This window comes from Nyctereutes procyonoides, unplaced genomic scaffold (genome assembly GCF_905146905.1).
Source record: "Nyctereutes procyonoides isolate TBG_1078 unplaced genomic scaffold, NYPRO_anot_genome, whole genome shotgun sequence".
NCBI classification, from domain to species: domain Eukaryota; kingdom Metazoa; phylum Chordata; class Mammalia; order Carnivora; family Canidae; genus Nyctereutes; species Nyctereutes procyonoides.
The window spans coordinates 66,569,396-66,594,290 of NW_026575142.1; the positions used below are offsets into that span (position 1 = coordinate 66,569,396).

The following is a 24,895-nucleotide window of genomic DNA, read 5'->3' on the forward strand; positions in this document are numbered from 1 at the left end:
GCTGAAAGCCTTTTTTTTTTTTTTTAACATTTCCCCCCAATCTCCTAGTAGCTATAAATCACACATGGTGCCTCTTTAGAGTTTTATGGGCTCTGTTCTCTCCCCAGCATTCTGACTCGGGCCAAAAATGGATGCAGACACACTGCTTATCAAAGAAAGACCTGAAGAGGCTAAGGGGAAAAGGTCCCGACAGTGAGAAGCCTGAAGGAATCCAGTGGTGACCCCTGAATCTCCTGACCCCGACTCTGAGTCATCAGCCTTTGGTCCATGCAGTCAGCTCCTTAGAATCAAATACCTTCTGTGCACCAGGCACTCTGCTGGGAATGCAGAAATCAATGAACCACAGCCCTGCCCCTGAGGACCTCCTTACAGAGCCCAACAATTTCTAGACACTTTCCGCTCTCGCCATTCCCATGGGGGCGGGCACTAAGATGTGCTGAGCAACACACGTGTCTGGGACGATGCCAATGCTCTGGGTATGTTATTCCACACCGTCCTTAAGATAACACCACGGGCTAGCTTCCAGTATCCTCATTTGCAGATGGAAAAACTGCAGCACAGAAAATTCCGCTGACTTGCTCCAAATGACACAGGTTCTAAGTGCTGCAAACGGGGGGCCGCTGCCACACCAGGTGGTTCTGCTCTCGGCCACCGTGACTGGACTTGGCGTGGACACTGAGCCAAGCAGGATCAAGTTCCCTTTTGCGTTTAGTGTTGGGTCTGAGGACACTGGTCAGTGTGTGCGGGGCAGCTGCACCGGGCGGGATGTGGCGCATATCTTGCAGCTGGGGGGCAGGTGGGGGAGGTGAGAGCTTGTGCCTGCAAAGGGAGAGAAAGCGGGTCTGTGGAGTAGAAAGAACAAAGGAGAAATTGGAGGAAAGAGAAATGAGGGAAAGGAGACACGGGCATCGAGGAAAGCAGAGATGAGGGTAAGGAGAGACAGGCCGTGAGAGAGCCAGAGATGGGCGCAAGATTGCTGCCTGGGCTCCTCACCCGTTTTAGTTTCTGGTTCCAGCCCTGCACAGAGTCCCGACTTACTCTTTGCCTTTGGATTCCGTGTATGAAATACCTCGGAATTTTTATTTCCCTCTCTCTGACACCTACCCCACCTCTTCTTCCCTTGTTTAAGTTGTGTTAAGCAGATTCTTTTTCCTATTACTTCCTATTACCAGCTGGTCAGTAAGAAAGATGCTATGGACAGAGGCCCGTGGAGTCCCAAGAGAGGCTTCAAGGAGAACGAGGCTGAGCCAGGCCCACAGGGACCTGCTGGGCAAGGAGTGGGCAGAGGGGAAGGAGGAAGGGGGAGTAGCTCTTCTAGTAGATGAGGCCCTGTGGACAAAGTGGGGGATGACAGCTGGTGTGGTGTGTTCTAGAATTAGAGTAGGAAAAGGTCTTATAGGGCCATAGGACAGGGAGACAGAAAACCACGGGGCCTGGGCGTGCACCAAATTTGTGTATCTTGGCGAGACTGTGGATAGTAGAGCCAGTATGTTCCTCTGGAACCATCCTATCCACTCACGAGAATGCTGACTTGAGTGAGTTCTCCTTGATGTCCATGTTGGGGGACTTAACAATAGCACCCTCCAAGCTAAGTTCGATTACGAGTTTTTCTTTTCTTACTGTTTTGTCAGGGACATACTTTTATTTGCAGTCAACGTTTGAACACCTCTCCTTTTAATGGATTCCAACGCAAGGTTTGTTATCTTAAAAGTCCACGTTTGGTTAAGGTGGAATTTAGAAACTGAGAGACGAAGAGATTTGGGGCCCTCAACAGATCAGATGAGTGCTGTTTTCAAAGTGATCGGCTGCGGTCGCGGAACACTGGAGTGCTTTCAGCAACGTGGAGCCATTCGGGTACCTCGGGCCACGCAACTGAAAGTGTGTCTCCTGATAATCTTCGTCAAGGTCCTGACTCTGTCACAAAGACTCAAGCAAATTTTGAACCGCATCAGAAATCAGAGTCCCTTTGTGTGGAGTCAGAGTAACGCATTCCAAAACATTTCCCCCCAAGTCTTCCCAGTAGCAAGTCCTAGTGATAGCAGCCTTCTACACGTCCACTGGAATTACCCCCTCACCACACTGGGAGATTCATACACCAGCACTACGCAATGCCAACTGCACGGCCAAGTCCACTTCTTATTTCAGGCTTGCATGACAGGACTCTTTAAAGCCTACTTCAAAGATTCAGCAAGGCCATATAATGAGATTCTAGCAAGTTGCTCTGGGAACTACTCCTCCAGTGATAGCCCTACTGCCAATTATTATTTCAAAGGCCTTATTCATCTCAAAACTACAGTTCTTTTCTTTCTTGGGGAGAGCAAAGCCTGCCATTACAGTTTCCCAAGCTCTCCTGGCTGAAGAATGACAGACGATGTACATTGTTTCAGAGGCAAGAGTGGGGAGTGATAACAAGCAAAAGGAGAACTTGATTCTGTGGTGACAGTGAGATAAAATAAAATAGAGCTGACCCTTGCAAAACACGGAGGCTATGGGCACTGACTCCTGGTGCAGTTGAAAATCTGAATAGAACTTTGGACTCCCCAAGAGCTCAACTACTTTAATAGCCCACTGTTGGCTGGGAGCCTTATCAATAACATAAACAGGTGATGAACATGTATTATACCCTGTGGTTTTATAATAAAGTAAGCCAGGGAGAAGAAAAATGTTATTAAGAAAATCATAAGGGCAAGAAAATACCAGTATCAGACCGCATTGAAAAAAACCTCCGCATGGAAGTGGATCCACGCAGTTCAGACTCGTGTTATTCAGGGGTCAACTGTGTTCACATTTATTATTAACTCACCCAATCCTCTAAGTCATCCTATGAGTCATCTACCATTTACGAAATTTTATACATGATAGCACCGACCCACGGGGACATCAGGTTACCAGCCATTACTTTCCTTCTAAGCAAAGACTTGGTGTCAGACTTGCATGGGGACGATGAAGTGAGAAAGGAGAGAAGACAAATTCTGATTCGTCAAGGCCCTTCTGGTTGGCACAGACGCTGTGGGAAGTGCTGCCTGTGGGAGGACATGTGCAAGGGAACACACGCCCCCCCCCCCCAACTCAAATGAGATGATGTGCCTCGAATTTAAAAAAAAAAACAAACCCGAATCGTACAGAGTGCTAAGGTACATTTTCGAGTAGATCTGCATATTCGTTTGTTCTTTCATCAAAATAGCTTAGCAGCCTTTTTAATGTTGACTTAATTAGGTAAGATGATATCACCACTTCTTGGAACTTCTAAGCATTTTCTCCATAAAATCCACAAGGATAAAGCCATGGGGGGAGGAGGCATAACAAGGGCCTCGGATGCTACTGAGAGAGACCATTCATTTCTGTTTTCCTGCTGTAGGAAACATCTAGATTTGCCAGTTTTATATCCTCAAGCTCAAAATCTATATTCCGATTTGCATTGCTCCGACTGAAGAATTGGGATTAACGTAATTAAGTCCCACTTGCAGAAGCTTTGAAGGGTACGGGAAAGAAGGTGGTGGACCACTGAAATCACTCAGCCATTTAGAAGCACAGGGTCCCCCTGTCCCCAGGCCCCATTCACATGATTCACAAGGCTTAGACTACGTGCCGGAAGCTTTCTCCAAGAAAGCTCTAGTATTGAAACCTTAAGAAATGCACTTCCTCTACACGGTTTTTACACCAGCTTACCTCTCTTATCATCAAGGTTCCTTCTCTTGAAATACTGCTGCTGAAAGTGTCCGCGTGAGAGGTCTCCAGCCCATGCGTGCCGACCATTCCCACATTGTACTGCTCCGTGCTCCCGGGGGCTCCCGTTGGTCTGAGATGGGAAGGAACAACAGAACCAGAGAGGTACGTTTAGGGAACGCCTGCTTCTTGGTTACTTGAAGTCTTTCAAGTTGTGGTAAAGAAGCATATGTAGCATAAAATTTAACCATCTTCACCATTTTTAAGTGTACATTCTAGTTCATTTGTAATGTGGCACTGATGCCTGAACAGGTGCCCCACTTTTGCAACATCCCGCCTCCACCTCTTCTGCACACAGCAGCCCTCGTGAGCAAGCTTCAGACTCCCCAAGAACAGAACTGCTGCCGTTGGGGTCAGAGCCGGTTTCTGAGCCCTCCTGACTCCTTCTTCGACCTGCACTTTGCACATGCTGTTCCCTCTGCCTGGAAAACTGTCTCCCACCCTGGGTCTTGGCTGGTTGCCTCTCATCTCAATGATACCTAAGTACCGATGCTTCATCTTTTTTTTTTAAAGATATTATTTATTTATTCATGAGAGAGAGAGAGAGAGAGAGAGAGAGAGAGAGAGAGAGAGAGAGACGCAGAGACACAGGCAGAGGGAGAAGCAGGCTCCATGCAGGGAGCCTGATGTGGGACTTGATCCCGGGCCTCCAGGATTGTGGGGTCCTGCCTGGGCTGAAGGCAGACACTAAACTACTGAGCCACCCAGGGATCCCCGATGCTTCATCTTAAATGATAAATTGCCTTGAGCAGTCTTCTCTCAGCACCTGGGTCTTATCCTACCAACCCCTCTTCTTTCTCTTCATCCTCTGTCCTATTAGTTCTCATCACAATTTGTGATTCTTTGTCTTTTTGAGTCTCTTGTAACTTTCTCCTTCTATCTCATTAGAATACACGCTTGCGGGTGCTACACTATATGTTGGCAAATTGAATTTAAATTAGAAAGAAAGAAAGAAAAGAAAGAAAGAAAGAAAGAGAAAAATGAAAGAAAGAAAGAAAGAAAGAAAGAAAGAAAGAAAGAAAGAAAGAAAGAAAACACATGCTTGTGAGGGCAGTCCCGTCCATCTCTGCTCATCACTGCTATACCCAGTGTGGAGCTGGGCACAGAGTAGGAGTGCAACACGCAATCATTTGATACATGGATTTATACTATTTATGGAGTAGAAATATCAATTAAGGGCATTCTGGCTTCCTAGGACATCCATCAGCTACGCTGTTTACCAATATGTAGTACTTTTTAAATCTTCTGTAATTGTTCCACAGTGTGCTAGATTTATTTCCAGTTTGTTTTTTGTTGTTTTTAAGATGTAATGGAGAAGGTAACAGGACCTTGACATATGCCATGAGAGCAGAGACTGATGCTGAAACATTTCGCATGTGTCTTGTGGCACAGACCATAGCATCAAGGGAAACTGAGAACCAGGTCATGTGGTTCATCCACAGGATTTCAGTTTCCAGTGTGGACCTCACTGACATGCTGTAGCAGCAGCTGCCTCTCTTTCAAAGTGGGTTTATTAAAAATAAAGGCATCAAGCCCTGTTTATCTCATTAGATACATTTTTTTTAAAAAAATTTCTGGTCTCTGGGATCCAATCAAAGTCCAAACATTTGATGAAATATTCAATTCAAGAAAGAAGAAACATGCCAGTTTTCTGACATCTCTGGGACAGAGAAGACATATGTTAAAGATCCAAACAAAGGGATCCCTGGGTGGCGCAGCGGTTTGGCGCCTGCCTTTGGCCCAGGGCGCGATCCTGGAGACCCGGGATCGAATCCCACATCAGGCTCCCGGTGCATGGAGCCTGCTTCTCCCTCTGCCTGTGTCTCTGCCTCTCTTTCTCTCTCTGTATGACTATCGTAACTAAATAATAATAAAAAAAAGATCCAAACAAAAAGATGAGAAGATGAAAAGATGAGTCCAGACTAAAAAGATGCAGAGCAAGATGCTTACTTCAAAACTACTAAACTGGAGCAGTAGATGGACTGAATCTAAATATCAGTTAGAACCGATGTGTTTGGGAAGAAATTTCCAAAGAAGCAATTTCAATATTGCATTCCCAGAAAGGAGACGTTAAGAGAGTTCAGGAGGCATGGAAAAAGATACTGCTGCAATGAATGCCTGAGAGCCAGGTTTCCCACTGTTGGAGTGGGAATTTCCAGGTAAGGAAGTGGAGGGAGCTAGAATGAGCCATGTGTTAGTGAATCAGAGTTGAAGAAAGCAGGATAAACCTTTTATTTAATGTAACACAGATGGCTATATATGGAAACATTTGTAGATATGTGTACATGATGGGTTCAATATACAGGTATACATTTCCTTGCTGTGTCAGCTGAGAGGGCCTAAAAGAAACGATACACTGGTAGCAATGAGCACACCTAGGGTCCAAATCTTGGTTCTGACATCATTCTTTAGTAAAAGGAATCAAGGCTTCCAGGAGAAGTGGCTTATTCCAGGACCGGAACAAGGAATACACAAGATAAGCCTGGAGCATCGTACAGTGTCAGAAGGTAAGGAAGTGCTTGATTGGGATGTGTCAGCCATAGGGGTATAGGTGCCAACTGAAACAGCCTCCAATGGTTGAAGATCGTGTAAGCAGCAAAATGAAGTACGGGATCATAATCCAAAGTGCAAAGTAAATATCTAGGAGTCTATATTGATATAAATAAATGAGTTAATAAACAGAGAAGAGATAAATCTCTGCAGAATGAAATTATGTAGAGACTCCACCCTAAAGGAACGTAACTCCTCACTCCCTAAGTGCCAGCTGTGGACTCTGGCTTCCTTCCAAAGAATACAGTGTGGAAAGCGGAGGAAATTACATCACAGCACAGAAACCTGACAAGCATTACCTCTCGGCCAGATGATCAAGGTTAATGCCAAGAGTCCTAAGTCACATGTAGAGCACATACTCTTGATATGAAGTGATAAAAATGACATGTGACCTCTGTCATCTTTCTCCCTCCCCCAAATCCATGACCTTAGTCTGATCATGACAAGAACATCAAATAAATTCCGGGAGAGGGTGATAGTCCTAGTTGGTACTCCTCAAAGCTGTTACATTCATCAAAAACGAAGGAAGTCTGAGAACCTGTCACAGCCAACAGCAGGCTAAGTAGATATGGTACCTGAATGACTAAATGTAACATGGTATGCTGGACGGGATCCTGATACAGAAAAAAGAACTTTGGGTAAAAACTAAGGAAATCTGAATAAACTATTACAATATATTGATTTTGGTTGATTACTTGTAACATTTGTACATACTGATGTACAGTGCTTATCATAGGGATAAGTGGGGACAGTGGGTAGGAGCAGTACCAGGCGAACTCTGTACTATCTACTCAATTTTCTTGTGAATTTAAAACTGTCCTAAAAAAAAAAATAAAGTTTATCAATAATAAAAGAATGAAAAAAAAGGCATAGTTAAAAAAAAAAACACTAAGGCCAAAACAACTAAAACATTTTATAGTTCAAGTAATCCTTTGTTCTAAAAAGTATTTCCAAGATCGAGCCTGGGTGGAAACAACTCGTTGTCCAAATTCTTATAAAGAAAACAAAAGAAAACAAAACACTTCCACTGATTAGAAGGAAATCTATAGGAAATTTACTGTGATGAGGTCACAGGTTTAGAACAATAATTTCCTCTAATAGTATTTGTCAAAGTGTTGCTGTAGGTACTCATTTAATTCAATTCCACACACATTTATTGAACACCGGCTATGTGCATGGCCCTTAGTGTGGCATTGGGAGGTGGATGTAAAAGCTGAGGAAGGGCACCTGGGTGGCTCGGCTGGTTGAGCATCTGACTTGATTTTGGCTCAGGTCATGATCTCAGGGTCACGAGATTCAGCCCCCCATCAGGCTCTGTGCTGGGCATGGAGTCTGCTTAGGATCCTCTCCCTCTCCCTCCCCCTCCCACCCATGTGTTCTCTCTCTTTAAAAAAAAAAAAAAAAAAGCTGAGGAAGACACGGCTCCTGAAACTACAGAGGTGAGCACGCCGAAGAGGAGCATCAAAACATGACGCGAATACTCAAATACAAGGCAGGACCTAAGTGCGAATGCAAGACAGAGGGAGAGGTCATTGCAAGAAAAGGTGCAACACTGGAAAAATACAAAGCATCATTTGTAAGAACTGATAGGTGGGTTTGGATTGAAGCATATGTTGATGCAGTCAAGAGCCCCAGGGATGAAAAGGGTCCTCCGGCACCAGGATTTGGTGTAACAAGAGCCATGCTTCTAGGACACTAATAAGACCAGAGCTGGAAAAATGGACAGGAGGGCAGAGAGGACCACAGGCAAGGGGCGGGGGGAGCACTACAGCAGCCTGGGAGGGCAACGGGGTCAGAACCATGGCTTCCCAGTGATAACAGAAGGAAGAGAACACACACTATGTGGCTTTAGTGTCCACACTGCATGCCCTAAGACTACGCAGCTCAAGGGCTAGGCCAGCAGCAGAGGGTCCTAATGGTTAGATGTGCCTCCCCTGTACTGTTCTGAAGCAGGCGCAGGCACTTAAGGGAAGATGCTGATTCAAGAGGATGCTTCTTCAGCTTGCTTGATCCGATGCAAATCACCTTGGCGCACTTTTCCTTCCCTTCCTCCTGTTTTATAAAGCTTTTGTTTTTTTTCCTGCTTATAAAAATAGTAAATGCTCATCATAAAATTGGGGCTCTACATAAAATAAAAGCCACTCATAGTTGTATAATCCCGAGGTAATCACTTTTATAATCTTAGTCTATTTCCCTCCACCCGTTATTTTTCTATGCACGAGGCATAGGGCAACAGTGCCGTTGGTTAGTCAGGGAAATAATCTTGGTTATGTGCACGCTTATAGGTTCCACCCTATACTATAAATATGGAACCAGCACCATCCATTAAAAAAAAAGTTGTTGCTTTGAGCAGTAGGGTCTACAGTTGTTTGTCTGAATGCCTGGGCTCCATTTCTGAGAAACTCTTTTAATATATTTCATGGCAGTGAGCTGTGCTGTCATATGTATATTTAAGTCTGTGTGTGTGTGTGTGTGTGTGTGTGTGTGTATACACACACAAAATATGCCATATATATGTATGTGTGTGTTTATTTTAGATATATGGATCTAAAAATATGTGGCACAGAATGTAAAGGCTTATCTTAACAATAGAAAATAAAAATGATAAGAATATATATAAGAAGTGTTCTAACTCTGAAATACCCTATTCTGAAAAAAAAAAACAATTGTTTTATAGTGATTTTTTTAACATTGTGAAATTTCTTAGGTATACAACTATGCTGCTATAGCAGAACAGACTGCATTTATTTTATACTCACAAAAATGCATATATTTACCAAACCGGAATAAACACATAGACACCCACAAACTTGTATCCTGCCTTGTTTCTGAGTGTATCTCATACCCAATTAAGTATTTTAAATGTTCTTTAGTGGGTGGTCATTTTCTTCTAAAATTTACCAATTCTTGGGGTGCCTGGGTGGCTCAGGGGTTGGGTACCTGCCTTTGGCTTAGGTGGTGATCCCGGGATCTGGGATCAAATCCCGCATTGGGCTCCCTGCATGGAGTCTGCTTCTCCCTCTGCCTGTGTCTCTGCCTCTCTCTCTCTCTCTCTCTCTCTCATGAATAAATAAATCTTAGAATAAAATAAATAAAATAAAATAAAATAAAATTTACCAATTCTTAAAGAGCCATGTCAACTTTTGCCTCCATTCAGTGATAGCCCATTTATTATTTCTAAAGAAACAGATCCTCTGAATTGCTTTACCAGTGTCTACTCTGTCCTTTTTACAAATCATCTTGCTGAAATGATTTCTCTCACACACGGCACTGATCATGTCACGTCCCAGCCCAGGAGGCCTTCAGTGGTCCCCAACGGCCCCATGATAAAGCGCATGCTTCTTAGTCTGGTTTCACTAGACCAGGCCACCCCCCTCCCTGCCTCCATGCACCCTGTATCCCTACCAAAGCCAACCGTCTGTGCCTTTACTTCAATTCCCCCTTGCCTGAGATTCTAATATTGCCGCACACTCCCTCTATTTTGATGAGTTGTGAACATGTCTTTCTTCTGGATTGGGCTATAAACTCTATGAAGCCAGGACTTGCATTTTCAGTTCAGTGCAATTGAACATAAATCAAAGTCACTGAAGACCAATTCTATTCCAGACACCGTGCGAGGTGTTAAGAGCACGGAGATGAATGAGACACAATCTTCACCCTCAGGGATCTCACAGCCCAGAGACGGAGACAGCATGTAATAAATATCCCGATTCCAGTACGATATGAAACTGTAGGATTATGCTCCTGCAGGGGCCCCACAGGGGAAGGTACAGGCTCTCTCTGCGCAGGCTGGGCTGTACGCAGGTGATTTCCAAAGGGACAGGAGAGTGCCGGACAGCAGAAAGGAAGTGCAGCATGGCCTACCTAAGCAATTTTAGAAAGGTGGGTGTTTCCACAGCGCAGGAAGAAATGGATGTGCCCTTAGCAGCAGCAGGCTAAACACTGTCAACAGCCTTGCAAAATATGACAGGGCCTCAAAACCAATGTGATCGAACATCTCTTCCAAGGCTGCCTTTGGTCATTCTTCCAAATATTTATATTAGTCTGAAGTTTCCACGTGTAATCTTGTTTCTCTCCAACTAGCCTACACACACTTCTAGAAGGTAGAAGGCAGGACTCATGTGTGTACTCGCCGAATGTCTCAAAGCCCTCGGTATGGTATGGAACACAGAGTGGAAGTTTTATCAGTATTTTAAATTCATTATCCACTCTCATCCTGGTAGTTGTATGCTTGGTGGCTTATAGGGAATGTAAAACATCTGTTAGAAAAATTAACCAATGCTGAGTCAAGATAAAAACTGAAAGGACCAGCATATTTTGCATAAATGTTTTGGATTAGTGATTTTGCCTCTAGAACAATTTTATTTGCTGTTAAAAAAGCAATTTAATGCAATTTGTTTCAAATGTCATATTTTAGCATATTTATGGTTGTCAATAACTGTGTAATCAACAGCGGAACAACAAGTATAAATTTTCAGCTATGATAATTGGATTTGCCTCTCAGAATTGCTCGTATATAAAGACTGTTAATCAATGGATGACATGCTCTGCAGCCTGGCCAGCCCTCTCTCTCCAATCCCTGCTGGACAGGACCGTAATCTGTGACCCGAAATGGCATCTTCTCTATGGGGAGTGAGTGCAGTGTGATGACCAAGACTAGTAGCTGAGCCAAAGAAATGGAGGTGAATGGAGAGCAAAGTTGGTATAGTCAGTGTCCCACTCTGTCGAATTTACAGCAAATCAGAGCAACAGCAATTGTGTGTTTATTTGGGGGAGGAAGCAAGAAATGTATGTGAGTGTGATTGTCTGAATCATCTACCTGCTTTAAACTGGAGAAGGAATAGGGCAGAGGAATGCTCTCATGGGACCCTGTCCAATGAGAAAAATAAAAAAAATGAGCCTCCCCCTTCACTAAACAAAGAAAAGTAGTAAAGGCTGAAATATAATATTAGTAAGCAATAAGGGAAATGTAGGTAGGCATAAATGTAGGTATAAACAGCCAAAAGAAGACTGCAAAGAGGTGGATAGAACGTAGTGCGGCAGGTCACAGGCCACAGAGAAAAGGATCGCACGAGGGAGACAGTGAAGAAGAAGAAAATTGTAACAGGGATATGTTAAAATCAAACCCTCAGAAGGTTCTCTGCAGGATGATCTGACTCCTGAGTCCTCTGCTGGGATGCTAACCCACGCTGCCACGTGCATTCCTCCTTATGCAGTAGTGGTGCTGATGATGGAATATGTCTCATGCTGTTAATTTTAACTCCTAAATGTCATTGCCCATAATCCCACTCTTTCAGTTCTAGGGGGACAGGCAAGTGCCAACAGGCTGGCTGTCAATATCATCTTCCCCGGAGATGACAAGAACCAAGAAAGTGTCACCGAAGGGAGAGCCAATCCAACCAGAGTACCTGGATAAAGCATATGCAGGCCGCATCGCTGTGTACTGCAGGGGATGGTGTCTGTGGACGGGGGTAACCACAGGACTACGCTCTAATAAAAACTCAAAGCCTGGGTGGCTCAGTCTGCCTTCAGCTCAGGTCATGATCTTGGGGTCCTGGGATCGAGCCCCGTGTAGGGCTCTCTGCTCAGCAAGGAGTCTGCTTTACCCTCTCTCTCTCCTTCTTTGCCCTCTCTCCCCCTCTCTTATAAATAAATAAAACCTTTAAAAACAAAACAAAAAACCAAACTCAAGTCCCCAAAGTCAGTTGGTCCTGCCAGAGACCCATACACGATCCTAGGTTTAATTCGTATTTCTTGAATATTTAATTCTTCATATTTCAGCTTCCACTTTGGAGGCCTCGCCCTCCCCGGCTGACATGTGAAAAGCAGCCCCCCTTACATGAGTCTGGGTATGTCACTGACAGCCACGGTCCCATCGTGGGTCTCGCTCTCGCCATCCTCCTCCTCCTCATCACTGCTTTCTGACTCCTCACTAGAGGAGGAGTAATCAGTCACCTTCTTCAGCGGGCGGTTTGTTTCTTCAATCCGGAGTTCTCTTAATTCTTTGGCTAATGCCGTCAGATCCTACAAAAGAAAAGGTTGTTGGGCATGTGTGAATTGTAGAGACGGAGACGACCAAAGTCACATCTCTCATCAAGTCAGTGCTCCCGCTTAAGCGACAAGAAAAGAAAGCTCTATATAGAACTGTTACAAACATAGTTGCTGCATGGAACTAAGAAAACGATGTTTGTAGCGCAGAGAAACTAGAAAAGAAAGATGAAATAAATTTACACTTTGTTCAAAACCAATGGCTAGACTGCGACGGTTCAGTTCTGAGTACACATGCGTATATATGTGTATGAGCGCTGTGTGTGTACACATATATACCGACATCGGGGTCTCATTTTATTTTGGGAAGGTGAAGTTGGTCACCCTCAGAGTTAAGGGGGAAACGCATGGGATTAGCAATTGCTCCCCAGTATTATGGGACTCCTGCCCAAGCCATGGTCATGGCCTTTCCCCTCTTTGATTGCTACTGTACCAAAATCTAGCATCAGTCACAGAACAGAGCAATTCCCAAGGTTCCAGCTACTACAATGACTCATTTGGTGTGTCATCATTCCCTGGAGAGCAGAGGCACGGCATCAAAGGATGGCCCACCCCAAAGCCCAGTGCCACTGACATTTAGAGCCACAGAGCTGAGTTAATCAAGAGGAATAACAACAACAACAACAAAAAGAGAAAAGAGAAAAGGAAAAAAAAAAAAAAAAAAGAATTCTCTTCCAGCACGATAGGTGTTTCATTTTCTTTTGTTTAAAATTACAGTCACCTGGCAAAAACCCTCGTAAGGAGTATGGAAACGAATGTGCAAACACCAAAAGGAAGAGATCGTTTTTCAGCTTTCCATGAGTATGATGCGATCTTTAGCCTTATGGAGGTGATGATGTGGTATTTAGTCACGAGGCACACGGCAGGCAGTGTGTGGATCTCTGACTACCTTTTGTTTCGCATGCTTTCAGAGCAATGCAGAGGGAAGCCGTTCTGCAGAAGCATGGCCACTCTAATTTGCATGGGTTCAACTGCCCCTGGCACATGGCATGCAAATGAGGAAAAAGCAATTTGACATCATTCTTACCATTTCTCCCTATATTAGTGACCCATGTGGGAATCAGAGCATTCAGTGAGAGACAGGGCATTAGGGAGAAAGAAACTCATTGAAAGATACTAAAGCCCACAGTTTTCTTATGGCCATATTCTCTCTTTATTTCAGTTCAGAAATGTTATTTGTCCAATTCGCCTGATACAAGATTAGAGCAACGTATGTGATCAAAGTGACATCTCATAATCTAGCCGAATTGGCTAGAAGAAACACTGGGATAAATGTGCATAGTTAAATTAGAAATAGAATTTATCTGGGGGAGGTAACAAATCGTCATGCTTCTTTATCGTCACCTCTAGGTCAGGCATTTGCTAGGCTGGCTAAGACTAGGAGAGGAAACGTTTCGGGTGTTTCATTTGGTCTGGCAATTCAGGAAGCTCAAGGAGGGAAGTGAAGGAGTCATCTCTCCGAATTTCATAGTAAAATCAAAGGAAAGCGATCGTGGCTTTTAAATTTGGTCTGAAGGCACCTGAATGGCAGCATTTGTAAAAGGGAAGCTTTTGAAAATTCAAATTGTGCATTTTCCACCCAAACATGCTTGCTTGGCTTTTTACACACATGCACACACGCGTGGCCTCGCTATCAGTGGATATATTTACCCCATCTGTGAAAATGGAAATAGGATCGTATTAAAAACACTCAAAGGTGTTTAAGTAGAATGTATACCGTTGAGGAAGAAAATTACCACATAAAATTTATGCAAATTTATTTCTTGTTTCTTTGGTAATGGGCCAAAATAGGAAAAGCCAATATTCAGATTTCAGCTTTATACTCCTTATTTCCTCTGGACATTGGTAATGTTTATCTTTATCAAATTGAGAGGACAGTGAAGAATATGCAATATTGCAATATGCAATATGTGGGAAACAGTTTAGATATTTGTTAAAGCTACGAATAGAAAAGGATACTATAATCATCGAAACCAGTAAAATAATGACAGATAAATTTATTTTGCATTTTGTTTTCTATATGTTAGGAGCATGTTAAGTCTCACCAAAGAATGTAAAGCATTTAAAAGGTTACTTATCATTTAAAAACACATTTTATTATAATTTAAAGAGAGAATATGGTTTAAAATAATTTATTTCTAATGGCAATAATTCTGAGTAAAATATAATATTATTAGTTGTGATTTATTTAAATTTATAATACATTTTCCCCGTGGGTTCTTTTTCCTTATCTCTGACATTTCAAAACAAGACAAAAGAGATTTGAAAAAAAAAAAAAATCAAAACGATTTAGAAATATTTAGTTGGTTCAAAGCCTGTTCATTTAAAGAAAGTCTCATTCATGAAAATGTCCTAATTTTTTCTAAACACCGGACCCAGGAAAAGTTTAACGTTCTGACCTGTTTTATAAATCCCACTTTTAATTAGAACTTTTATTTGTTTCTACATTATTAAAAAGCTCTCTTTCTTGAAACACTGAAAATAACTGCAAATTCCTTTTAAGTTTACTTGGTAACGGCTTGGTCGGTGAGACATATATGAGACTCCCAAAGTAACAATAATGAGTAACTCAAAGGTAATACCCCAGTCAAAGAAAATTAATCTTCCATTGCCAATAGCTGAGGTTTTGTTCCTTATCCATCCACTCTGGAAGAATTTACAATAGCAAAGTTATAGAAAACAGACATGAACTAAAATTGACACCATCAGGTTCAGATCCATTTTCATACATTTTATTTTCTGACAATACCAATTTTCTCCATATAATGAGTTTTTGTGGTAATTTATTGCTTGGCTGTCTCAAGCCTGGAGCTAAAAAGTATTAAAAAAATGAAGAAAAAAGTGCTATTTAGCATGAAAATATTTGAGAAACATATAACTAAAAAAAAAGAAATACAGCAAAATGGTAAGATTTTTTGACTATGGAGTAAATGTGAAGACAGGAGGCTCTTATCCAAAGGCTTCTCTTGCTGTAACACTTTTTAGAATTAACTTGACATATTTTTTTTCATTAAAAAGACTCTTATTTGATCTGACAATTATGCACACTTTACCTTAAAAAGGTGCTCTTTTAGGTCTCTTTTTAGAAACAACGCGGTTTATTCAGATTTTAGTTAAATTTTTTGGAACTGTTAAAATAATGGTTAAAAATCTTTAAGCTGCTCTTTTGTCTACACATGAAAATAATTTAGTTCCTTTTTAGGAAATCTTATGAAATGTCATTGGGGAAGTTCCTTAACCTCAGTACCCTCATCTGGGGAAAAAAAGGTTTTAGACCACTAGCTGTTGTTCAAGGTCTGCCCAATCTATGGGTGTGCTCTGGAATCTCTCAGATTCTTACACAGTAACAAAAAAATAGCGCTAAAGCCAGTGTTTGCTTATGTACCTAATCCTCACGTCGTATGTTTAATTGTGCTAAAGGAAAAAGAATATTTATTTTCAACGATTATATTAAATAACCACAGACAATCGCACAATCTCCTATTTCACTAGAAAGGAATGCTAAATTAATGGACACTACCTCAGATCGATTTTCATGAAAAATCAAACCATTAGATGAACAATAACAAGCAACACGTTTTCAGAATCTTAAGGCTTTTCCTTTCAATCCTGGGTTATCTAAATGGCAAATCAGTTACCATAGAAGGAAGCCATATCAAAAGCTATGAATGAAGGTGGGAGAAAGGTTTATTGGACTCGTTTTCTCACCTGTGGCACTACTGACATATGGGGCCAGATCATTCTCTGCTAGGGGTTGCCCTCCTCTGCACGGGAGGCTGTTGAGCAGCATCTCTCTGTTCTACCCACAAGACACCAGTTAGCCCTGCCTCCTGCCCTCGAGTCGTGACAACCAAAACTGTCCCCAGACTTTGCCAAATATCTCCCAAGGGGATGAGGGGATAGGAGGGAAAAGGAGAAGGGGAATCGTCCCTGGTTGAGAACTACTGAGTTAGGTCGAACCAAGTAATCCTCTATTTTTAGTGGCCTAGATCTGTGATCTCAGAATCACCTGGAGGGCTTGTTTCTACCACACAGCGTCCAGAGATTCTGGGGGTGCAGCTTATATCCCCTCCACAATGTGTACTTCGGTTGCCCCCTCTCATCTCTGTCCAGTGTATGAGAGTAAAGCAAAATAAATAAAGCAGTTTTTAAAAGCCTAAGGCATCCTGGGCTAACCAGATGAAATCCATTCCCCTTACGACTGCCACCTTTGAGCTAATTTCTGCACTCATGAGCTTTCCCTTGAGTTACGCACGCACGTAACCATTTTACTGGCAGTCATGGCACCAGAATATCGTTCTCTTTCTTCGACTATTTGGGAGAAAACTGAAACAAGTTGTGAGAGTTGCTGTCCTTCTGACTATTATGAGGGGAAGGGCCAGACTGTGGCACAGAGCAGTGAAGAGCACCCTCTGTTTCACTTTCTATAAATGCTGCCTACACGTTGTAGACGTGTAGAGTCTTTTTTTTTTTTTTTCCCAAACGAACAGCAATCCTTTACCTAAGAAATAATGTTCTAAATCACTCTGAATGGGAAGGCGGTCCTAATTCTGAAAAAGGGGGCTCTTTTTTGGTAAAGATCAGATGCATAGAAACCTGCTTCTTCCACCTGCCAAAATGGTTCCATGTCTCAGGCCCAAGCCTTAGCATGAGGACAGCCTCTTGGCTTTCTGCAGTACCTTACACTTCATAAAATGCTCTTGCATACGTGATCTTGAGTGATCCTAATCAATCTCGTAATCGAGGCAGAGCAGGTGTCTTTATCCCCATGTTACATATGAAGAGACTGGCCCAAGGACATTATGAGACTGGTCCTGGCCAGTTATTTTTTAGGGGGAGCTAGACTTTGAGTCTGTTGACTCCAAAGCCAATGCTTTTTCCATATCATTTCACAAAAAATGGTGCTCAGCAGAGCTACAGCCGTAAAGCCATAATAATAGTCTTCAGATTCCATGCAGTTAGGACTCTTTGCAAGGCCTGTCTCTTAAGAAACAAAACAAAACAAAACAAAACACAAATCTACTATGCTGTGTTCATGCAGGTCTGACAAACAGCAGTAAGGCAGTCATCCTTCTTAGCAAGCTACCTAAGATTGACAAAGCCATATATTTTTCTAATGGAAAAATGTCTCCACAGATAAGGAAATAAAGTCACTTAACTCGCCAGGATTCATTAACTAAAGTTGATGTTGCTGCTGCTGCTGTAGTTAATGTCCCACAAAATTAATCTAACAATACCCAGTAACTCCTTGTTCACAAATCACACACTATAAATTTGGAGTGCTTTAGAATGATGTCTCTTTTCTTTGTTAGTAAAACTGCCACCCCCTCGCAAAGCTGGTGAGTCCAGGTGAAGGGCTGGGCTTTGCTATTGGAAGACGCTGGAATGAGAAATCCCCAATAACAAAGCACTAATGCTTATCTTTAGCCAGACTCGAACGTTGGAGAAGTGACATTTTGGCTCAGGAGGAAGGTCTCTGGAGCTTACATGGGTGTCTGAGGGCCTCAGGCTGGCTGCAGTTGAAGGGGCTCGCCTTCCAGCAGACCACTCCAGAGGACTAAACTTTAAATCTGTGATCCAACAGGCCGCCTCTCTGAATGTCAACACCCGGAAATCAGCTTTATATTTACATCTCATGACAGCATGACCAAGAAAAGGTAATACTAACCTCATCTATCGCTTTCTTATAGCTCTGAGATAGGAGGAACCCAATCCAGAAGAATCCACAGGAGAGGGAAAACCCAGAAGAAAGGCAGCAGGTTAGACACAAAATGGGCATTGTTAGTACACAACTGATAAATGCAAAAGAGTGGAGAGAACCTCAACCCTGGGTGGGTGGGGGGGCGCAAATCCCCGTCGTTACTACTCTTACTGTGCCTCCCGACTTCAACATGTACAGGGCAGAGTAAACCAAAAAAGTCTTCACATTCATTTCATAGAAAAGGTTCTCAGAAATTTCAAATAAAGTAAGTGGATAGTAACTCATCCCAAATTAATTTCCAACTTTCACATGTCAGCCGCTATGCTCTTATTTCTTTTGCTAAAGCTAATGGGGTCTGTTATGTCTCAGCAAATGAAGCTAGATTTCAAGTTGTCAGGCCCCTTGTCAAACCATGCTTATCACATTTTGGTCTGGAAAAATATAGTCCTGAAGGCATGAGAAACAGCAAAAATTACATTAATTCATATGGAAAATAATACGGGGAGAGGGTGGAGTAGACAAGAGAAACCCACAGAAAGTGCCCACATCTCCTTAACTGCCAGCTTTCACATCTTTTTGCCAAAGCTGCCGAGAAGAAATTATGTAATGCTATGAGTTATTTCTCCCCCTTTTTTAATCTCTAAAGTAGTGCTAATGATCAGCAAAATGCCTAAAGGCAGATAGGCAATCCAAAATCTGTTCAGTTCTTTCTGGATGGCTTCCTTCTGGATGCTTCTAGCATCCATTCTTCTTAATCTCAGTAAGTTTTGTCTCAGAGTCATGAGTGTATCCCCAACTACTTTATCCTATGGTTTCTCTGGTAACTTAAAAGAGTTCAAAAGCACTCACAGCTGGTCGACTAGGTCGGGTAATATCCCTGGATTCTTCTGGCTTCACCTTGGAAGGCTCGTGGGGGAGCACAGGTGATCCTTCCGACTTACTGTTAGCTAGATAGAAAAACAGGGGCCAAGAAAAATAATGACCATCACAAAGTGTTGACTCAAGTTCTGGAGTTCTGTGGTGAGTCATCCTTCAGGATTACTCAGGGAATACGTCATTCACTTGGGCAAATCCTCAGACGCATCTGTGAACAAATTGTTAATATTCGGGCAAACACATTTAGGCCTGTAACCTGGAAGTCACTATTAATAATAAGAAAAATTGGCAAGCACCACTACCACCGCCATTTACTGAGTGCTAAATGCGCATCACGCTTAATGCTAAATGCCTTCCAGGTCAACTGTCTCATCGGATTCTTGATCCAACCCAATGTGCGGCACCCTTTGCCCATTTTACAGTTCAATATAGACTTAGATGGCATACTAGCCTAGGGCTATGCTGGAATTGTGGGCAGAGTTGGGATTCTGTTTTATCCGAGCCCACTTCTAGGTTATTACACTAAACCAACTTCTGTGTTAACATTCTTTGCTCGGCTGCTTCTTTGACCACTTACCCATCAGGGTAGGTTATTCTGAAGGGATAGAAATCTATTTCATTTGATGGAATGGTTTTCAAACAGGAGGCAGGGGTTGTCTGGGCCCTTTAAGGAAGAAAGAATAAAGTGGGAACAGGAAGGAGAGTGTCGGTGACAAAAGGGAAGATTCCCAGAGTAGAGGTACAGAGCAAGGGTGGGGGAGGGCTCCCCAACAGCTACAGAGTAAAGAGCATCTCTCCGATTTACTGATGGTAGACAAAATCAACCTGGCACAGGAGAGATTCTTTTGTTTTAAACTGGACTTTCCTGGGCACAAACACACCAGGGATACAGCAGTGTTTTTAACCCAGAAGACCTAGAGGCCAAAGGAGAGAAGATATGAAGTAAACCCAAACCAGATCAGAGAATTAAAATGATATGCCTAACTGTAGTTTTCTTTAGTTTGCTCTAAGGATATTATGTTGCTTATAAAGAAAAAAAAAGTGGGTGAGTTTTCTAAATTAAGCAAATTTATATTTGAATTAAAGCAGCAAAAGCACACATAGCTATGGGCTGGGCCACACCAATGTCTGAAGAATGCATATGGGGGCAGCCACATCCCAGTCCAGCGACATGAGCACCACATGTCAGGTTTCAGCCTTTTCAAAACAGACATACAGTGATTTTACTTATTTAAAACCTTCGGAAGATATTAGGGGCCCGACTGTGTCTAATGAAAGAAAAAAAAATAAAGTACTGGTGTTTTTTTCTCAGGCAGAGAAATTTGTTGATATCTATCAAATTACACTTTGCAAAGTTCTAGTGTTTATTGCTTGGAAGCAAAATTATCTTTCTGAAGGAGGTTGTTCAGAAAGAGTCCGTTTTGTCGCGAGAAACAATGTGTTGTCGTGTGTAATTAGCTGGACACGCTGCTGCCTTTCACAAGCTTCTTCATTAATGAAAACTGAACAGTGATGGGAGACTTGAATAAATGGTCAGAGAGGCTCATTTTTTATTCCTCTTTAGTAGGAATAACCCGAAGAGTCAAATAATACACTTTTTAAGTCAAAGAGTTTACTTCTTCTCTAAAGCGTATATGTGTTCTCCATTAACCTTTGCCAAATTCCACTTTGAGAGATTCCCAAGTATCATGAGCAATACTCAGAATCCCGAAAAGGGACGATGGGCGTATCGGGGAGGGGGTACTAGGGGGTATCTGAACCTTGAAACAGGCAACAAGGGGCAATGGGAATTCAGGTGACTCACAAGTGATTATATTTTCAAATAGGGCCAATAATCTTCCTGGAAGACAATGTCATCGGCAAAGAGAAAAGATTTAGTCCAAACTGTGGTGTCACACATGCAACTGGGGCTGGTGGTCCTCTCGTCTACGGAGACCGAGGCTGCGGGCAGAGAGGACTGTGCAGCTTCGCACCGTGGGGGCCACAGAGGTCAGGGAGTCAGCGGAGCCCGTGGCCACGGCTCTCGGCCCCAGGCAGTGCTGTCCGGGGAAAGCTTACCTCGAACTCTGGTCCGTTCGCTGGACCCTGCTTGCGATCCAGGCTGGGAGCCCCCTTGGGAGCTGGGCTGGGAGCTGGGAGTGCTGGAGCTAGAGGAACTGCCGCTGCTGGTCCTCTGCAAGGGGCTCTCCAAGACGGGCTCCGTTCTCCGGAGGTCAGGGTTGCTGTACGGAAGGCAGAGCACGGTGACTACACCCCCAGACCTTGCCATCCACAGACACAAGCACAGTCCAGTCCCGCCCCCATGCAGAGGAGCAACGATGGCCCTTGTGCCACCACGCACTGGAAGGGTCCACGGAAATGCCAGTCCTGAGGGTCTCCGTGGAGCGCCCAGCCTGATACTGCCAGGCGGGTCCTGGGTCATCACGCTAAGGTGTGGGCTCTGAAATGGTGTTCTCCTTGGGAGGCTTTCTCTTAAACCCTTATTCTCATGTTCATCATAAAAAAAAATCTTGAAAAATATTAAAAGATTAAAAAAAGAGAGAAAGCCACACATGCAGTCTCTGGCCCAGGAGACAGCCAACTATGTTTTGTTATTTGGTATAGTATCTTCTAGAATTCTTTCTTCTGCATACACAGGAGCATGCTGTATGTTCAGTTTTGCAGCTTGCTTTTTGCCCTTCGGACGGCATCGTGAGCAGCTTCTTCTGCTTACCAAACAGTAACGGCTGCAGAGCAGGCCAGTGTATGGATGAGTTAGTTTAACCGTTCCTCGACGGTTGGGTATTAAGGTGCCTCTACTACACTGGCCTGACGCATAAGGCTGAGACGGGTACCTCCAGGCATACAAGTACTCAATCACATCTCCTTCCTGGAACTGGAATTCCTGGGTGGAAGGACGTGAACTGGCAGGTGTGCACCACATAGGTCTGTATGTGAGTGTGCAATGACGGTATCACCGGTTTTCGCCGAAGCGTATGAAACGGTCCATCTTACTGAATCCTTAGCCATACTTTATTATGAGCAGTTCATTGATTTGTAAAAAAGAAAAAAAAGTGCCCTGTTTTAAAACATTACTATTGAAGGAGAGTAATTTTTATTCACCTTTATTTACCATTTGTAACTCCTCTGTGAATTACTTATCATGGTCTTTGCTTATGTAGTTAGTGGTGTATTTGCATTTTTAAATTTATTTCAGGAAGCCTTTATATACTTTGGCTCTTATCAAAGGGAGGGATGTTTTATTTTATTTTTTAAGATTTTATTTTATTTATTCATGACAGACACACACACACACACACACACACAGAGAGAGAGAGAGAGAGAGAGAGAGAGGCAGAGACACAGGCAGAGGGAGTAGCAGGCTCCATGCAGGGAGCCCGACGTGGGACTCGATCCCGGGTCTCCAGGATCAGGCCCTGGGCTGAAGGCAGGTGCTAAACCGCTGAGCTACCCGGGCTGCCCAAGGGAGGGATGTTTTAAAATAATTATTATTAAGCACTAATTTAAGAACAAATGCTAGGAGTCACCACTTGTTATAAAATCTTACTGTATTATTCACTTTCATACCTCAAGTGCCCCCCAAATAGTGGTATTTACTAGCTCACTCAGTTGGTTATACCAAGCACTGGCTCAGGCATTTGAGATATGATAATAAACATGACACACGCCCTTGTCATCTGCCGCTTGGCCAGACACAGCCAAACTCGCCCATGCTCTGCCCGCAGTGAGCACCGGCCAACAGAGGGGCATGGAACAGGGCCACCTAGGCCACTTCTGATCATATACCTGCTCTCCACTTGCCAGGGGGCGTGACATCGGGCCCCTCCACGTTCCCGATGTCTTCAGTTCTCCAAACAGAATTGCATGTCTTTGCTAAACAGAGTCACCGTAGTGTGACCATGGACTCTGACTGTAATGCAGTTAAGTCGTGTTAAAATGTAATTTTATGCCTTCCTTTCCCTCCACTCATTTCAAGAATGTCAAGTGCACTCTGACCTGTGTTGGGTACCCCATGTTTCATGTATAAAAATGAAAATAATACGGTCTCTTCCCTCGAGACAATAGCATTTTAGTGTACTAAAAATCTGGCCACAGAATGGCATCATTGATTTCTTTTAGAAAACACAAGACCCCCGCTTTTTGGTGATGTATCTGCCAAAAATATTTCATTGACCTACAAACATTTTAAAATATTGGGTTATCGGAAGACATGGCTAGTGGCCCTGGAAAACATATGTAAAAATAAATATGTCTTCATAACCTATTAGCTTTGATCATATAAATATAGGATTTATGACATATTTATCCTTTTAAGTTTTTATTGGTAAAGGAGTTGCTAAGTCAACCCAGCAGTATGATCAACTGCAGCAGAACTGATGATCAAACTTAAGGAAAATGTTTAAGATTCTCAATATTTTTACAGAACTCCTTTGTGCAGTAATTACTTTTTGAAAACTGCCAGCACTTAACTGGTTTAAATAGATTTGGATCCATACTGGAAGTGGCCCTGATTTGGAGACTACCTAAAATGAAAAATGTATAATACTTATGCCACAGCCTACTTTCGAATTCTCCTTAAGAAAACAATCTTATCTCCTTTTATTTCCAAAAATAAATTCTTTCCCATGGTCCTCTTTTATTAAATAGTGGTGGACAGGAATTATTTAGATATAATTAATAAAGCCCCCCAAACACTTTTTCTAAAAAGTCTATTGCTAACCAACTGTATTGCAGATTGAAGGTGACAGGCAAGTGAAGGCTTCTTGATAATTGCTTTCACTTTGTAGACTGGTAATGTAGTGTTTTTGTGTGTATATATATATATATATATATATATATATATATATATAAAATATTACATGAATTTTAATATGTATATATATTAAAAAAAACAGCTATTAAGAGAAGGGTGACTGTGAGCTCTGAGATTTTTTTCCTCCTGTGGCTGTGGTGTGGCAGTGGGACCCAGCTGTTTGCTTGAACACAGCACTCCTTTGATCACTTAACCAACACCTTTCTATGAAGCACCTACTTTGTGAGTCTCGTTGGACCCGTATGAGGGATGGAGGAGAGCACAGGACACAGGCGCAAGGTGCAACATAATTCTCGAGATGGGAAATGTGCAGCGGAGATAACAGTGGATAAGGCCCATCTCTCTAGGCTGCGTGTGAAGGAACCTGTAAGTGATGTTGGAGTTTGGGGAACGATGGATGCAGCCTGGGGTGGTGGTGTCAAGATGGAGACAGGACTTGACTGGGCCTTGGGGGGTGAGCAGGAAGTCTGGGGGAAGCTGAGCTAGGACACCGGCCTGCTGGAGTACGGCGTCTGCATCCGCTTACCCTGGAAAGGTGGCTCAGCAGAAGGAACGGATGGCTTGGGGAGCGGTCCTGCGGGGCTGGGGGAGCTCATAGGCCTCCCGGTGCAGACTGAGCGGGTGGGGGGAGGCCACCTACCTACAATGAGGCCTGGGCCAGGGCTGCCAGGGAGGGGCATGGAATTGGCAGGACCAGCTGGGATGTGCAGGCCTCTCTGATGGGACTCAGAGCCTCTCTGGGTGTGAAGTTAATTGGCTCCCACGGGCATTAAACCCCTGACCTGGGCTTCCTTAGGGCTTCCTCCTCACCGGAGCTAACCAGCGTGGGTGCTGACCTTAGGAGGCTGCTGTTTTTGCGGCTGGAGACTAAAAGAAGTGTTTAGTTTCTATATAACCACATACAGAAATTGGGAAAACTTTAAAATGCTTTTTCTACCTCATTTTTTTGGGGCAGGGGGGGGAGTAGAAGTATTTTGAGAAACTGTTACACCACTCGTATTTCTCTTTTCCTTATTATGTAGTAATATGGTCTGGCTGTGGGGCCAAGGGGTCTGACATGAATGCCTTTAGAGGGAATTTCAGAAGAATTCTATGAAATAACAGATTTCCTTTGTTCACATCTTAACTGAAACTACTCAGATCCAAATGTGTAACAACTTGAAAACATTCACATATATTTC

At 43.1% G+C, this 24,895-nt stretch overlaps 1 protein-coding gene across 11 annotated transcripts in view; it reads right to left on the bottom strand.

Moving 5' to 3' along the window:
* Positions 1–24,895, bottom strand: part of TNIK (TRAF2 and NCK interacting kinase) — a 375,104-nt gene that overhangs the window by 22,204 nt on the left and 328,005 nt on the right. For 7 of the 11 annotated variants that reach the window (XM_055308516.1, XM_055308515.1, XM_055308513.1 and 4 more), the window contains 5 exons: positions 20,960–21,123; positions 18,875–18,972; positions 17,993–18,016; positions 12,116–12,300; positions 3,670–3,799 (listed from right to left, as the gene is read on the bottom strand). In XM_055308516.1, coding sequence (XP_055164491.1) covers positions 3,670–3,799; positions 12,116–12,300; positions 17,993–18,016; positions 18,875–18,972; positions 20,960–21,123 — 601 coding nt within the window. The remainder of the gene's footprint in view (positions 1–3,669; positions 3,800–12,115; positions 12,301–17,992; positions 18,017–18,874; positions 18,973–20,959; positions 21,124–24,895) is intronic. The other 4 variants (XM_055308517.1, XM_055308514.1, XM_055308524.1 and 1 more) reach the window with 1 other exon arrangement.